The sequence below is a fragment of the Egretta garzetta genome, unplaced genomic scaffold (genome assembly GCF_000687185.1).
Source record: "Egretta garzetta isolate BGI_Z169 unplaced genomic scaffold, ASM68718v1 scaffold13, whole genome shotgun sequence".
Taxonomy (NCBI): Eukaryota; Metazoa; Chordata; class Aves; order Pelecaniformes; family Ardeidae; genus Egretta; species Egretta garzetta.
The window spans coordinates 1,397,838-1,413,458 of record NW_009259239.1 but is presented as its reverse complement, the minus strand read 5'-3'; the positions used below and the strand labels follow the sequence as shown (position 1 = coordinate 1,413,458).

The 15,621-nt window shown below is 41.6% G+C and overlaps 1 protein-coding gene across 1 annotated transcript in view; it reads right to left on the bottom strand.

Annotated features, from left to right (window-relative positions):
- The window catches only part of SNTB1 (syntrophin beta 1), a 121,028-nt gene that overhangs the window by 58,399 nt on the left and 47,008 nt on the right, over positions 1-15,621 (bottom strand). The window contains exon 2 of the mRNA XM_035891584.1: positions 2,388-2,604. Within this exon, the coding sequence (XP_035747477.1) occupies positions 2,388-2,596 (209 nt within the window). The 5' untranslated portion in view covers positions 2,597-2,604. The remainder of the gene's footprint in view (positions 1-2,387; positions 2,605-15,621) is intronic.

Sequence of the window (15,621 nt, the reverse complement as noted above, 5' to 3'; positions counted from 1 at the left end):
AATAACAGGTTCATCAAACCATCTGAGCGTAGACACAGACTTAGGAGTCTCTTAACTGGGGCCAGTCTTCAAGGAGAAGCAGAAATCCTATGCAGGGCTACCAGCTCTAGTGGGAGAAAGAGATGTGTAACTTTCTCTGTGCCCGTTAAACCCACATTTCACCCCAGCTTTCTAAGAACTGGAGATGATTCAGAGCCAACAAGCAGGTATTTCCTCCTGGGTCCTTTAACATCGGTATTTTCTCATGCTGAATGTCAGACCAGTTCAGCCTGGTCCCACAAAGCTGCTGTGACGTGATCTCCAGCCTGCACTGGAGAAACATCTGCACTGGAAAACTCACGCTTTCTATGTCCACGCTTGGTCTTTGACGACAATTAGCTCAGCTATAGTCCAAAGGAGCCCTTTTATGGCCAGCATATGCTTTGACAGCCTGCCAGCAGCGCTCTTCCAAAGCCGCCAGCAAAGTGATACCATCAGTTATAAGATTTATGTGTGTCAGGTCACTGGGTTATAAACCAGAAGTGTCATAAGCATGTAAAGACATGGTTTGGGCTCTGCTGTGAAAAAAGATCAAATTATTTTTGTGGAATCAGATTACTATCTTGGGATATATTCCGGTGGGAAAGGGTCGCTGCATTGTAATAGGATTTCTACTGGGAAACATCAGTTCTAGTATTCAGAATTGTTAAAAATGGTGAAGACCCAAATCAATGGGATGCGACTATCACACTGCAGCTAGCGCGATGGTGAGGTACTGCGATCTTGGATGGAAAAATCCAGCTGAGACTGTACGCTGCACTGTGTCGGACTACTGTAAAAATCAGAAGTCAGTCTTTCCACAGGAAATGACAGTAACACGAAATGAAAACCATGATAATAAGTAATATGACTCCCACGCGTTACTTCCTAGTAACACCTAAGAACACACACATTTGTAGCACGCTTCAAAAAAGCTAGCTGCATCACAGAAGTGTGATGAGCAGTGAGTGTGTGTCCTTCGGAATCAGTCCTTCTGGCCTTCAAATGAAACTGAGGACTAGGAGAGTGACCGAAGCTGAGAACTACAATACAAACAAAAAAAACAAAGAAGGGAAGAACTGAAAGAATGAAGCCAATATGCACAAAGCATCGTTACGTTGTGCTGATTCAAATAATGCAACCTGCGTGGGTATTTTTAAAATACACTCTAGGGCAGAGAGAACCACAAACTCTCAGGCTAATGATACAGCTGCCAAATCTCAATAACTTAAACTAAACAGATATATGTGGAAAAAAGTGGCCCATATCAATAACCACCTTGATTTTAACTTGAGAAAGACTGCTAGGATAATTGCTGTTTTACAATTGCACTTCTCTAGGGGCCAGTTATCACAGACTATGGTGGTAACCACTTGGTGAGACGGAGAGTAGAAGCAAAGTAAAGCAATACTAAACAATAAAGCGGGGACAGGGGGCGTGTACCTAAAAGAAGGTCAGACAAATATAGAAAAAAAAGAAGGAAAATTACACAGATATTGATAACGTTTCTAAATTGCAGTGCAATGGATAACAGGGGAATCCGTCCTCCCCAAACCCCCTTCTGCTCTCTCCCCTTCTCCTTATCCTTCTCTGAAGATGAAAATATAACTTTTATTTATGCCCACATAAGTGCTGGGAATCAAAGGCATTACACCCAGCTTCTGGGCAAGCCACCACGCTGCAGAAAAACAAAAAGGCCATTACTTGGATGGAAGAATCAGTCTGTATTACTAACTTGACTGGTCCATTTTTTATTAGCAGCTGTTAGAGAAGGGATCAGAGAGTCTGCTGGTGTGGTGCAGCTGTTCCACATGTGTTTTAAATAAGGGCTGGTAAAAGTTTATCCTATTTTTAACATTATGAAGAAAAAAAGAAGTCACAGAAATTCCTCATTAATGCCTTCTAAGTGGAACTTTTCTCCTATTCTTGACTTTAATGCCCAGAACTGAATGGACAAAACAGGCCATTCTTAAAATAATATTCATTTAAAAAGAAAAGAAAATGCAATTTAGCGGAATTAGATTAAGCCAGCCTGGAAGATGTAACCAATTAATTGTGTACAGTGTCTTTTCCTTCAAAAGCAGACACTTAGTCAGGATGAAAACAAACCCCTGTCATTCTATTTCTAATAAAAACATTGGATTACTGCACTGAAGAGTCTAGCACAACCCAAAAGCTGAACCCAGCACCATGCAGCTCAAACACCACCACCCACCCTTCCCAAAGTGGTGCTTGCTTGCCCCTTGCTGGGTTGCTCTGTGCGGCCAGAGCCTATGACCAGCTCCTCCTCACCAACACCTATGCTGAAAAGGCCAACAATGACTCAACATGAAGGCAAAATCCCAGCCCCAGGCAAATCCTTCGCTCACCTGTTTTCGGGGTCTGACACCGTCATGTTGCGCGTCACGTAGCACATCTTGAGCGGTATTGTCTTCTTGTCTCTGTGGATGGAGAGCGAAAGCTGCGACAGGGGGTCAGCAGAGGCACAACCCAAGCGGGGAGATTCGGGGGGAGGCGTCTCCCACCCAATTTCTGAAACAGGAGAGCCTTTCTTCACATAGGGAGTTGCTTCTCTCATGTACTTCACTATGGAAAAAAAGAAAGAAAAAGGAAAGTAATAAATAAATGGATATTCGGTAGTTGTATCACATGTGAGTTCTTTGAACTGTTAATGACCCTCAGCGCTGCTTATTATTTCTCCTCATCCAGCATCATGGCATTGGAAGCTGTGCAAATACAGAAGATGGAGATCTGGCTGCTGCCCATCTCAGTATGGTGCAATGAGTAAAATGAAGGAAAAGAACAGAACAGGCGAAATAAGAACATATAGCTAGTGTAAGACCAGGAGAGCCACCCAACCTCTAGTCAACAGCTGTAAGTCCTCATGCATCGATTCCTACATACAGAAGTTGTGAGCTGGCTGAGGTATAGGGAATTTTTTAAGACAGACATTCAACCAAGGGACAGTGAATTATTCCCCTATCTAAAATGTTCCAGCAATACTCCCAGTGCTGAAAACTCACATCTCACGTCTGGTTCACACTTGTCAGTGTCCCACCACTGATCTCAAGAGCTATTTCTGCTTGCTGGGAAGCAGTTTTAGCTGATCTACTTGTACATATATCTATGTATATATGTATATAAACATGTGTATATATATATGTGTATATATATACTCTATATATGGAGTAAACAAAAACCAATTCACCTCTTAGCCTTCTCTTGGGGAAATAAAATTGAGTTTGAGCCTTTTGTGAGAATGGAGGTGTCAGATTAGATCTCTTCTCAGCCTCTTCCAACGCCTTTCTGCAGTATGGATAGGAAAAGTGAATGTAGGATTCCCAAATGATCTTAATGTATGCAAAAATCAATACCTCTTTTACAGTCATACTTCATAGTCGCCTCTTTATGCAGGCAAATATTGCAACATTTTCCCTGTTTTTGATTCTTTTGGCAGTTCAAGATCACTTTTGTTTTTCACGTGCTTGGCAAATCTGCTAGCCACAGTCTCCTTCTCCTCCACAAACCTGGTGGAGCTCAACCAAGAGAAGACCTCACACTGAAGCACCCTGGTTAAATGTGTATCATCTCCAACACACGCAGCTGTGGCCGCCTAACTAGCTATTGCCACTTGATTGCACCCATGACTCAAACAGCGACAACACGAACCGAAAGGGCAGGAGCACCGTGAACTTATTTGGGGAAGTTATTAAAATGCTGTGAGAGGAGAATTCAAGCAAACGGTGCAGATCACCATATTAGCTTGGATGAAGAAGCTGGGAATGACTGAGTAATAAAAAGACGGGTAAATTACAAAAGGGCATTGTGGTGAAGGAGGTCAAATTAGGGAAAGCAGACTGAAGTTTTTAAGTTCAAAGTGAAAGCAAGGGAAGTGTTCGGAGGAGTGGAGAATAACAGTGTTTCTGTCAAAACCACAGATAAGGTGAGTAATTTCAGCAGCACTATTTTCAAGGCACATCATAACAGCTTTACCAAGAGAGATACCTGTGCAAAACTAGAGTCCAGGCTTTGTGAGCATCTATTGCCATCTTCCCTCTGAAACACCTTAGTGCACATCTTGCCATTGCTCGCTCTCTTGTTTTTAAAAAATCTGTTAACCTCAGTATTAAGGACTCCTGTGCTCATGTATTTTACAGGATATTCCTCTGTGAGAAAGATCATTTGTGATCTATCAGAAATGCTGTCCTACCCAACACTGCTGATCTGATTTCTCTGTCCCATACTATTCTGAGTCATTTTTGAAATTCAATTTCTTCCCCGCTCAGGGAAGAGCTGGCATGGGATTCTACCAGGCTTCCAGAAACTATTTAAGGCAAAGGGTGCTGAGATTGATTTTTTCATCTTTTTGCAGACACCTACCTGGAGTCCATTATCTAAAAACCTGTGTCACCTAAGTCTGAGAAGCAGTGCTCATCCTTGGGCACTCCATAAATTACCTGACTCTAAAGGTGCTGAAAATGAGCCGCTTTAGTCAGTGCCATACAGACACTCATTTTAGCAGTCAGCATCTCAGTTTGGATGTGTGCATAGCCTTTGGGAAACAGAGAGACTGAACACATACAGATGTGGTGTATCTATTCCTGTTTACACTGAATGAATACGACTTTGCCATCCACTTAGATGGGAGGAACAGCTGAAGCTGTAAAAATCATGTTTGACTGCAAACAAAATTTCATTCCCTTTAAAATGAGAGATTTTAACTAATCTGTTGCAAAAAGTAATCCAGTCAGCTTTTGAACTCCATTACAGTGACACACCAGCAAATGTGATGCTAAATAAAGGTTCAGGTCTCAATCATGTAGCTATTTCATCTGGGCTATTTTCATCCTTTTTCAGCTGCAGCTATATGCATTCGACCTAAGCATCTTTTAATTAAGGAAAGGAGAGAGGGGCAGGGGGAGGAAGGAAGCTGAAGTGAAAAATTTGGCTCTAAACCTAAGCAGGAACACAAACTGTGAATTTAATTCCCTGGAGACGGGGACAGAAGAAAAGAGCCATCCCTTCCATGTGCCAAGAAGCCAAGTTTCCGTGCGATGCACCGGTGAATTCAAGGCAGGCAGCTGCACCGTTTCAGAAACTCCCATGAAAGAGGAAGCAGGAGCAAGAGGAGAGAGCAGAAACACAACCCTCTTTCCAGAAACTGAGTTTCAAACACAGCAAAAGCCAAGAAAATTACCTTGAGGAAAAACGTCCTATGAAAACTCCTGCCAACTTCTGAACTCCAGGCATCCAGCTTCTACTAACTCTCAACAGGAGATGACTGCTCAGCCCCAGAGGCTTACATGAATAAAGACCCATTAATATACTGGTAAACTGCTGAACACCATCATCTTACAAAATAATACAGGAGAATTAAAAAATAAAGCGAATATAGGTTTTCTGTAAAAACAACAAATGCATTTTAGTAGTTTTCTATTAATTACTTCCTACTTCCCACTAAATACAAGCACAGCTCTCTAGATTCATCACTGAATTCTGCTGGGTTTTACAAACCACACTTTATGGCTCTTGCATATTCAAATGTGTTTAATATCTTAAAAGCCCCCAAAGGGATACACATAAATGCACAAATGGAATATGGGAATGGAACAGGTGGCAGAACTTGATCCATTTATATAATTTTTTGTATTAGTTAAATTTCAGAGCCACTGTTTTTCCATTTGCCCCATCAACATCCATAATTACATGTCCATAACCAAAGTCCAGTTTGTGAATTTAGCTGAAACAAGGCACACGCTGTTCAGATGATTCATAAGTTTTATCAGCAATTATTTCCTATTTACCTCTAAAGTCTGAATGCAAATGCTGCAGAACACTCTGTTTCATACCAATGCACCAGCAACCCTACTACACACACAGCAATTTATGGTGACCCCACACGTGTCTACATTTTCCAGTCTGTCCACTAACCAATTCTTAATAAACCTAGCAGGAAACAAGCTGATACCAGTACGTATTACAGGCATATTCCTATTCCACACTGCACTATCTGAGAATCTTGAATGCAGCAATGTTAATGTATAACTGAAGTTATACAATTCACTTCCATCATCAAGTTTTAAACACAGAAAGAATATGATACTGACTATTGGACATTAAAGTAATAATGTGGATAATATTCTGTTCTCAGACCATTACACTCAAGAGCTAGATTTCCCTTTGGATACAGTAGCACAAATCCAAGTACTGACTGAAAGCAGCTGTAGAGAACACTGTTTTTATATATTGCCAATGAAACTACCTAATGGATTAAAACCCCAAAACACTTACTAAAATTAAATAAGGTATGCCATTGTATAATGACTCTGAGTTATGTATAACTATTCTATAGGCATGTATATATATGCCTTCAGAATATTTACATATTTATAATATACATGTAAATATTAAGTATCTCTTTATATAAAAATGCTATATTCTCTAAGACCACCAGAATGTACTCCGCAAACAGAGAAACCAACATGCAAGGGCTGAGGCAAAAATTCTCATGGTCTCATTATTACAACTCAATTTACTGATAGACTGTAATTTCAGCTGAGAGTTGTCTAAACTCATCCATTTGATGCTATAGCTCAACCTCAGAGATCCTTATATTCAGTACTAATTAATGATCCATGACCTTTTGGTGCACCACTAATTAGAAACTGCGGTCAAGCAATTAAAATTGCAATCTCTGGAGCGCCCCTCCCCACAAAGAGAAGAGGAAGGGAAGTGGCAATCAAATGAATTAATCCACTGATACGCATTGAAATACTTTGCATTTATTTTTTGATCTGCAAGACAGGCAATGTAGCTTCCAAAAAAGCACTTCATTTATAGGCAATTCTGCCAAGTCCCCACAATTAAACCTTTGTTACTGTTCACAGATTACTCTGGTTTTTTGGGGAGGAAAGAATCAGGCTTTTAATGAGGAATACTACAGACCAGCTTGGTCAGGTTCTTGGCCAGACACAGTTCTGAGGAACTGGGACTCTTCTGACACATTCAAACTGTTTCCTGGGAGGGAAGACAAAGACCACTGACGAGAAGCCAGCACGCCCGAGCAAAGCTCTTTCGTTACTATAGGAATGAGGACAGGATGTGTAGGTTTACAATATGAAAGCAAAAGGAACAACATGCTCGAATTTGCCCGAAAAAAGATGATCAAGGAATTCCCCTTTGCTGGGGAAAAGCACAGTGTCTCCTCTTTATGCATTCATTCTCTCCTAAGTACTCAGAGACTGCTACCAAAGGTAAGTAGAAAATATCACCCAGAAACCTTGAGGCTGTTTTCAAAGGATGCGCTAACGTTACTGATACCTATACCCAAAAAATATAGGTTTTCCAAAATTCCCATAAACCTGTTTTCATCTGGACTGGTTTCCACCAGGGTGAAAGACGGCCCAGAGAAGAGGAGCCAGGCAAGTCCTCCACCATATTTAAGGTGTTTTAAGACTGCATGGAGGGACCAACCTTTGGAGACACTCAAGCCCACAAATGGAAAATGATGAGATCAATTGCTTTTATCAGCTTATTCAGTATGAAGGGGCTGTTCGACTCATCTGTGCTGACGCAAGTACACCAGATCATCTGCAAGGGTATTGCGGGCAGCATGGCATACAAAACCTTTTCTTGCAAAAATTATTCTTGGTTAGCTTGAGAAGAGCTGCTAACGCAGATCTAGAGGAGGCCCCACCTGCAGGTACGCAGTTCCCACCTGGAAAGGAGGAAACAAATGAAGACAAACACTTCTGAGGTTGTAGACAGCATTACCCTGGGCTGCATCGGGAGAAGCGTGGCCAGCAGGTCGAGGGAGGGGATTCTGCCCCTCTACTCTGCTCTGGTGAGGCCTCACCTAGAGTACTGTGACCAGCTCTGGAGCCCTCAGCACAAGAAAGACATGGAACTGTTGGAGCAGGTCAAGAGGACGGCCACAAAAATGATCCAAGGGCTGGAGCACCTCTCCTGTGAGGACAGACTGAGGGAGTTGGGGTTGTTCAGCCTGGAAAAAAGAAGGCTGCGGGGAGACCTGATTACAGCCGTTCAATACCTAAAGGGGGCCTATAGGAAAGATGGGGAAAATCTTTTTAGTAGAGCCAGCTGTGACAGGACAAGGGGTAATGGCTTTAAACTAAACCAGGGTAGGTTTAGACTAGATATAAGGAAGAAATTCTTTTCAATGAGGGTGGTGAAACACTGGAGTGGGTTGCCCAGAGAGGTGGTGGAGGCCCCATCCCTAGAAACATTCAAGGCCAGGTTGGACGGGGCTCTGAGCAACCTGATCTAGTTAGAGGTGTCCCTGCTCCTGCAGGGGGGTTGGGCTAGATGACCTCTAGGGGTCCCTTCCAACCCAAAACATTCTATGATTCTATGATTCTGTGATCACTACAAGTCCAAGTTGTGAGTGCTGTCTAACAGATACTGAAGTGATACTGTCCCAAGAAAAGAAAGTGGTCAGTAGCAAAACCTACAAGTAATCACTGCAGGTATGTGGCCTTCAGAAGGGCATATCAGCCAAGCAAGCCAATCACTCAGCACGGTTATGTCATTTTGCTTAATGAAACATTAAAACACAGAACTTGCAGCCTAGCAGTTTTGGTAAGACACAAACCAAAATGCCCCAAATGGTTTCAAATCTAGTTGTAACTGCAAGGAGAGGTCTTGCCATAAAATTTATAAACTGTGCCCAAGTAATGCCAACATAAATGCGGAGTATTTTACACTATTGTCAATGGAACTGAGATTAAGAGAGCTGGAGGAAGGTCTACTGTATTAAAATCAATTCAGTATCATGATACCAGAATTTGCCTGTTAGGTTTTATGTTAGAGATCAAATTTCCACTGAACTCAAGCAAACCGCATGCCCTACAGTGAAGACGTGTATAAAAATGAGATGAGAATCTGTCCAGCTGCTGGTGCCATCATCAAAACTAAGACCCAAATACTTGAAGAAAAGAGTTTATGAATCAGATCATCTATGAAGATGTGTCGCATGACCCTTTCAACAGCTTTAATGTGGGCATAAACCAAAAACCAGACAACAATACTGCTTGTGAGTGTTTCCACTCCATTTCCTACAGAAACATCTGTTACTACATTCAGATAAGTAACATCCATTAACATCATCTGCTTTCCCCTGTGCTGAAAGGGATTTGAAATAGTAAACCTCCTAATCTGCCAAGAGCATCAGATCTCTACCTCTGGGAAATGATACAAATTAGTTAAAATAAACACCTTGTGAGAATACAAATCCCCTTTAAGCTTTGGCCATTTCTCACACTGTAGTGAGACTGAGTTGAATTTACCTTTTTCTGCTGTTTTTGAATTAATTCAGCTGAATTCAGTGTGTGTTGCTTCATCCCTTAAAGAGACAGGCTTGGATCTAAATTGTAAGGTTTTTAAAATCCTTTTTAAAACACATTCCATGTATGGAAGGCATTAGCAATTGGTGCCAAAAGGCTGCTGGTAAGCAACCAGGCTTCAAGTGGGCTGGAAGCTTTCACTGAGCTACAAACAGGCTGGGTAAAAAAGATCAACAACTGCATTTTAAAAATACAAAGAATACTTCGCTGTGTTCCTTTAAACTAGCAGCTGCTTCTATAAAAAAGGTAGAGCAATGTTAAGCAGTGCTGTAAGCACCTTCACATGCTTGCACCCCCAAAAAAATGAAGGCAGAGCCTGTTCAAACCACCTTGCTATCACTAATTTTGCATGGTTGAGAGAATTTCTTTGTCAATGAGGTAAAAAGACTTGCAGTCCCGACAGCAGATGGAGGGATCAGCGTGCCCAGGCCCCTATCAAACAGGAGAAAACGAGCTGCTCTCAGGACACCATGCAAGGGTGCATTCTGCAAAATCTCATGGTTTTGATTACCTGAATAGGGCACAGTGACCAGACACACTGTGTTCTCCATAGCAGGTCTCAAAAAACGTAACTCAAGAAGTCAAGAAACTGTAGGAGGAAACTCAGTGGCAAGTCTTGGCAGGGGCCCCGGGCAGCCCCTGCGGATGCATCCTCCTTCCCACCTGCATCAGGTAACTCCCTTTTCCCCTCTGATTTCAGCACTCGTGGAGCTGGAGATGACATTCCCAGGCCATCCTGCGCTTCCGTGTACACCAAAAACTCTTCAGTTACTTTTCCTCAGTTTCTTTTCCTGAGACTTTGCCTATGATGTGGGCTGAGTCAGCCACTGATTCCCCAGGCCTGACGTTCCCCTTTAGTAAACACTTCTTCAACTCTGAGTTTCCTCAGTGCAAATGTTTCGAGGAAGTGAAGGCTTTAAATGCTTTCTTATCTTAGGCAGCACACCAATTTGGTCAACTGCAAAACCTAGAAAATATTAATCCCTTTTCATTCCTTGACGAAGCCAGTTTTATACTCCACATAGAGCAAGCATGAGCAAAACACACAACCTTCTCCCCTCCAGCCTGTATTAGACAGCCTGAAAGCTTTGCCTGCAGCCAACATTTCCCACCCACTTCTCCCTGCTGTCACCTGGGGCTGGTCATTGCTAAACATCCCCTTTCGGCTCCTTTCTGAGTTATGGTACCGGGTTCTAATAATAAAGTCCATGTTTGAGGCTAACGGCACGCATGATTGAAGAAGCAGGACTGGTTTCAATGATGAGGTGAGATTCTCGTGTTTCTGTTCAAAAATAACAGAAACTAAACAAACACGACCTTCTGTCACACAGAATCCCAATGAAACCTGAGGCTGGATCACTGGCTTGGTTTGGAGCTCTAAATACGTGACACTTAGGAGCACTTGAGCTGATAGAGTGACCAAAATCAGTCACAGGTTGTTCATAATCTGGTATACAAAGATTTCAAACTGGCAAATTAATAATAAACTAAGGACAGACTCTTTACAGCTGATGTTCCTCAATACTTTCCATTGTAATTTCCATTACTCATACCTACTACACTGAATGTGTTACAGTTTCCTTCAAGTGATTTAGTTTATTTTCAGTTTCAAAGTTTCTGTTTCACTAAATTGGATGTATTCAGTTCTAGGGTTTGATGTGCCATTAATGATAAATGCATGAATTCTAGTGGCAAGGTCCCAAAAGTTATTCATCTGTCTTCCAAAAATGTTACATACTTCCGCAAAATAAATGCAGATGTATCTCTCTCTTCATAATCTGACAAAAAAATTTTAGCTCAAAAATATTCTGTAATCCCCAGAAGTACAATGTTTGGTTAAAAAGGAGAGGCTTTGGCTTCATCTAGGAGACACTGGCAGTATTTTGCAGAGCTTGTATTCAAAGGAAACACTACTCAGCGGAGAACCGGGAGCAGCTACATTGCACAAGTGTCCCTTGTCTAGTAAGCTAAAAAAAGACTACTGTCAAAACCTGCAAGCAGTAGCTCTATAACTTACTACATTTTTATGTAAAACGTGACACAGCCCATTTGCTACATTGTTATGTGACATTACGAACTCTATAATTAGAACTATGCAAATCTTTCATAATGGAAGTGCGAAACATCTGAAACGGGCAATTTGGGAGTGAAGCATGGAAATGAGCAGTCACATTTTGAGAAAAAGCATTGCAGGACCCGTGAGTCACTCAGTGATAATCAAACCGGAGTTTCTGGTTGTCTCCAAGGCAGAATGCTTCATAAGTTAAAGAGTAAAAAAGAGCGTTTAGTCACATGATATAAGGACTCGGTCATCATACTCCTTGTAAGTCGTCTCAAAGTGCAACAGAAAAATGTGGCTTCACATAAAGCAGGGAAATGAAGCAAAATACAGTGGACTCACATTACTCAGATTCCTAAGGACCATCTCCTACCCAATACTGACATATGTATTTTAAAATATTTTATTTAAATCTCAGGAATACGTTGATTCAGAATTTCTCCTGTGCCACTTATGCTTGTTGTCCCCCCTCTCTGTTAGTATTTATAGATTCTTCTCCAATCACCCACATGCTCAGATGGAATTCAAGGTGTCTGGCATCGCCAGCATGCTATAATTTTTCTATTTACATGAGTAATCTCAAGTGTCAGAACAAATATTTCAACCACTAGTGATTATGTGAAAAAATACGTAAGGGCATGATGGTTTAGAGCATGCTGTTATTTCAGCAGGCACACAAATCATTAAGTAGTACAGGATAGACTGAAAATGGCACTCACCAAGGGAAATGATTATGCTGTGTATGATTGTACCTGTTTTACAGATGGCTAAACTGACACAGGCAAGTTAAAATGCCTTCCTCAAAGTCATGCGGTAAGTCAGTGACACAGTGCTCAGCCCTAAACTTAACTTCTACCCCTTTATGACTTTTCATTTTTAAACAACCCAAAGGGATCCCAGTGCCAGTGAAAACTGGATTCACAATGCCTACAGTCTTCTCCCTGTGGGGAGACCTTAAAGACCTTCCAAGATCCCCAGGATTTATTTTGAAGAGCAGGGCTGCAATCACTTCCAAAATTTCAAAGTTCATTGCTTTCATTCTTCACTGGACAACACCAAGAGCTTTGAAAATGAACAAACTCAGGGCACTCATTCACCTAACAACTTGCCATACCTCCTGTGGCTGGGCTAGCCATCAAAAGGCATCAGATCACCATACAAGTCCTTATCTTGGGGAATCCTTTAATTTGCAACTTTTCCAACAGGAGAGTCCAATATCCAGAACACTCAAATGCCAGTGATTATAAATGCTTACATCTAAATGTATAGATGCATGTAAATAGAGACAGAGAAATAAATATATAGATAAATACAATGTGAACACTACTGAAGTTCAGTGACTTGGACTGCAAAATTCTTTTAGTGCCCGTGTGCTTGCCTACCTCTCTCTCCCTTTCTCATTTAAACTGGAAATAACAGTGTTAAGTAAATTTGGAGAAGCATCCAGTCATTTCTACACTGCCAGCCCACAAGAATCACCTCCCTCCATCAAACACCACCATCCCTGTGCTGCCATGCCATCATAGTTCAACATGAGAAACATAGTGGCTTCTTTAATGAAACATAAGAAAGTCTTAAGACTTCTATATAACTAATTAAAAAAAAAAGGAAACACAAATCTAAGGAGGTCCCTAAATCTATCACTGGGAACTGGGATGAGGTTTTGATCAGTGGTAGGCATAATGTAGAAACTGTATTTTTATTTATTTCAATGTGATGTGACAATAGCTGAAGACACCGTTGCCTGGTTCTGAAGTCTAAGTACAGTCTCAGACTGCCTCTTCTCCACCTGAAGACATTTGCAAAATGACCCAGCAGGCAAGTGGCAGACCTGGAATGAGGTTTGGCTCCACACCTATCTCCTTGCTGGTCTACAGGCTAGGAGAAAACCACCCAAAGCAGACAGATTGCTGAGATGGTAGATGAGACCCCACATCACACCACCTCTTTTATTTCAAGAAGAAAAGAAAGCAGGACTGTCTAGCAAGTGGGATAAAAAGAGAAGGACAACAACACGTTAAGCCACATGTTCGTGCCTCAGTGCTTGGGCTTCCACTTGAACAGAGCCCTTTCCTCCCAGGGATTATTCATTTTCTCTAGAAAGCCACCAAAACCCTAACAACAAACTACAACAATTAAAAAACAAGAACACTAGACATTAGCACTGGCTAAAATGTATTCAGAAAGCACTCAGCACTTCGAACACAGGAAATTCTGAGAATTGCAGCACCCAAAGAGACCACGACTGAAACCCAGCTGTGCTGCCACAGGACCACGGCATCATGTGTGGTTCTTTGCAGCTCAGAGTCTCTTACCAAGATCATAGCTCTTCTAATCTCACCTCTGGGAAGCTGTAGTTACTGTCTTAAAAAAATGCCAGTGATTCCTGATGGAATATGGTCCTCCTGGAACTTCAGTGCATAATGCTATTTGGGGTGAAAAGATTTTTTTTTTGGCAGGTTTATTGCTTTTAAATAGCATCATTTAAGCAGACGGGATCTCAGAAATGAATTAGTGAACACAGGGAACACGGGAAGCAGTGAAAAATCCTCATAAAAATCCTAAAGATCACAACACAGAAACTGATTTTTTTCCTATTAAATGGCTTTATGCTCTGAAAAGTACATTCTCACTCAAATTCATTTCTTTCTCTGCAAACAAAATAGTACTTTGAATTGACATTTTGATTTAAAATGCCCTTTTAAGATCAAACTCCTTTTCTGATAAATATTGCATAGACTCTCCCCCAGCATCCATTTTGTCAGACGGAAAATTCACATAGTTATGATTTCATTAGGTTTCTTGCAGTGGACTGGGCATTTAATCAATGAGAGCAAAGAGCATCTAAATAGGGTTAGGCTTCAAATTCCTTTCAGTGAGAAGTTAAATCCCCATTAGCTTTGAGCCATAAGCCCCCGCGGGTTTAGCATGCAGCTTAAAAGATAACTCTGCGAGGGGTCACGGCTCTTTACTGTAGTACAGAAAGCCTATTTCACAGATGGCCCTGCAATAATAATGTAAATGTAATCCTGTTTCAGTGGACACTTTATCCTTCCAGAAAACAAGCAATGTTTTCTGTCCCAGAAAAAAAATCATATTAATCTTCAATTTAAGGGCAAAGTAATTCCCTGCCTCATTCAGGCCCTATTACAGAGACTTACTGGGACTCGCCCGGTACCGCGCCGATGGTGGGGTCAGCGTGGTCTCCCCACCCCTCCGTAGGACGAGACAAACACAGGTTGCTCTCAGCAGCTGCTGAACAGCAAGTGCAGTTGACTCGGCACATCAAAACACATCTCCTCACTGTGCCAAATGCCAGTTTTCACTGTTCCAGGTTAGGTCAAAGCCAGGTTAAAATAGTACAACCTATTGTTTTTCAGAGTCTGCAAACTGTCTGCCAAGTACTTTTTGGTCAAACTAGCACGGGGAGGCTGATAACAGAGGTTGGAAAAGAAACTGGCAATTCCCAGCTGAGCTTCAAAGGGCTGTAATGAAATGCAATTCCGTTTCAAATCATCACAGAGAAAACGGTTTGTTTAATCGGTGAGAAGAATGCTAATTTGTTTGTATCTCAAATTTATTTGCCATTTGTACTACTGGAGCACTTACCAGGATTAGCGAAGAACTGGCGCATGACAGCCTCAGATGCTGTGCAAACACAGAACAAAAAGCTGGTCCCCTCCCAAGGAGCTTAGAAATCAAGTACAAGTTAAGAGACAATAGGGACATGACAAGGAAATAAGCAGGCAGGAGAGCCTACGGTAAAAATCATGCATGTATCTCCCAGTGTTGTTACAGTTGTATTGTATTCCTCTGTAACAGAGACAGCGGTAGCAGGTGCTGTTTGTAAAAAAACACTGGAAAAACATGAGGAAGAAAAGGAAATATGAGCAGGGTGATACAGTTGCTAGGATGTATTTGTAATTAATAGTGGCAAGAATTTTCCCTGTGTCGTTATTACTGCTGCTTCCCATGCAGGGACTCCATCAAGACTTAAACTTTCAACACCATCTCAGGCATAACAGGTTTTTGCACTGGCATCATTGCTTGAATTCTGTTGATGGATAGATGTAGCTGTAGGTATAGAAGTAAAATGGTTTGTCCGAAGCAACTGGGAGCACCTAGCCGAATGAGGATGCCCACCAGAGCCTGTATGGATTGGTCTTGAGACACATGTAATGC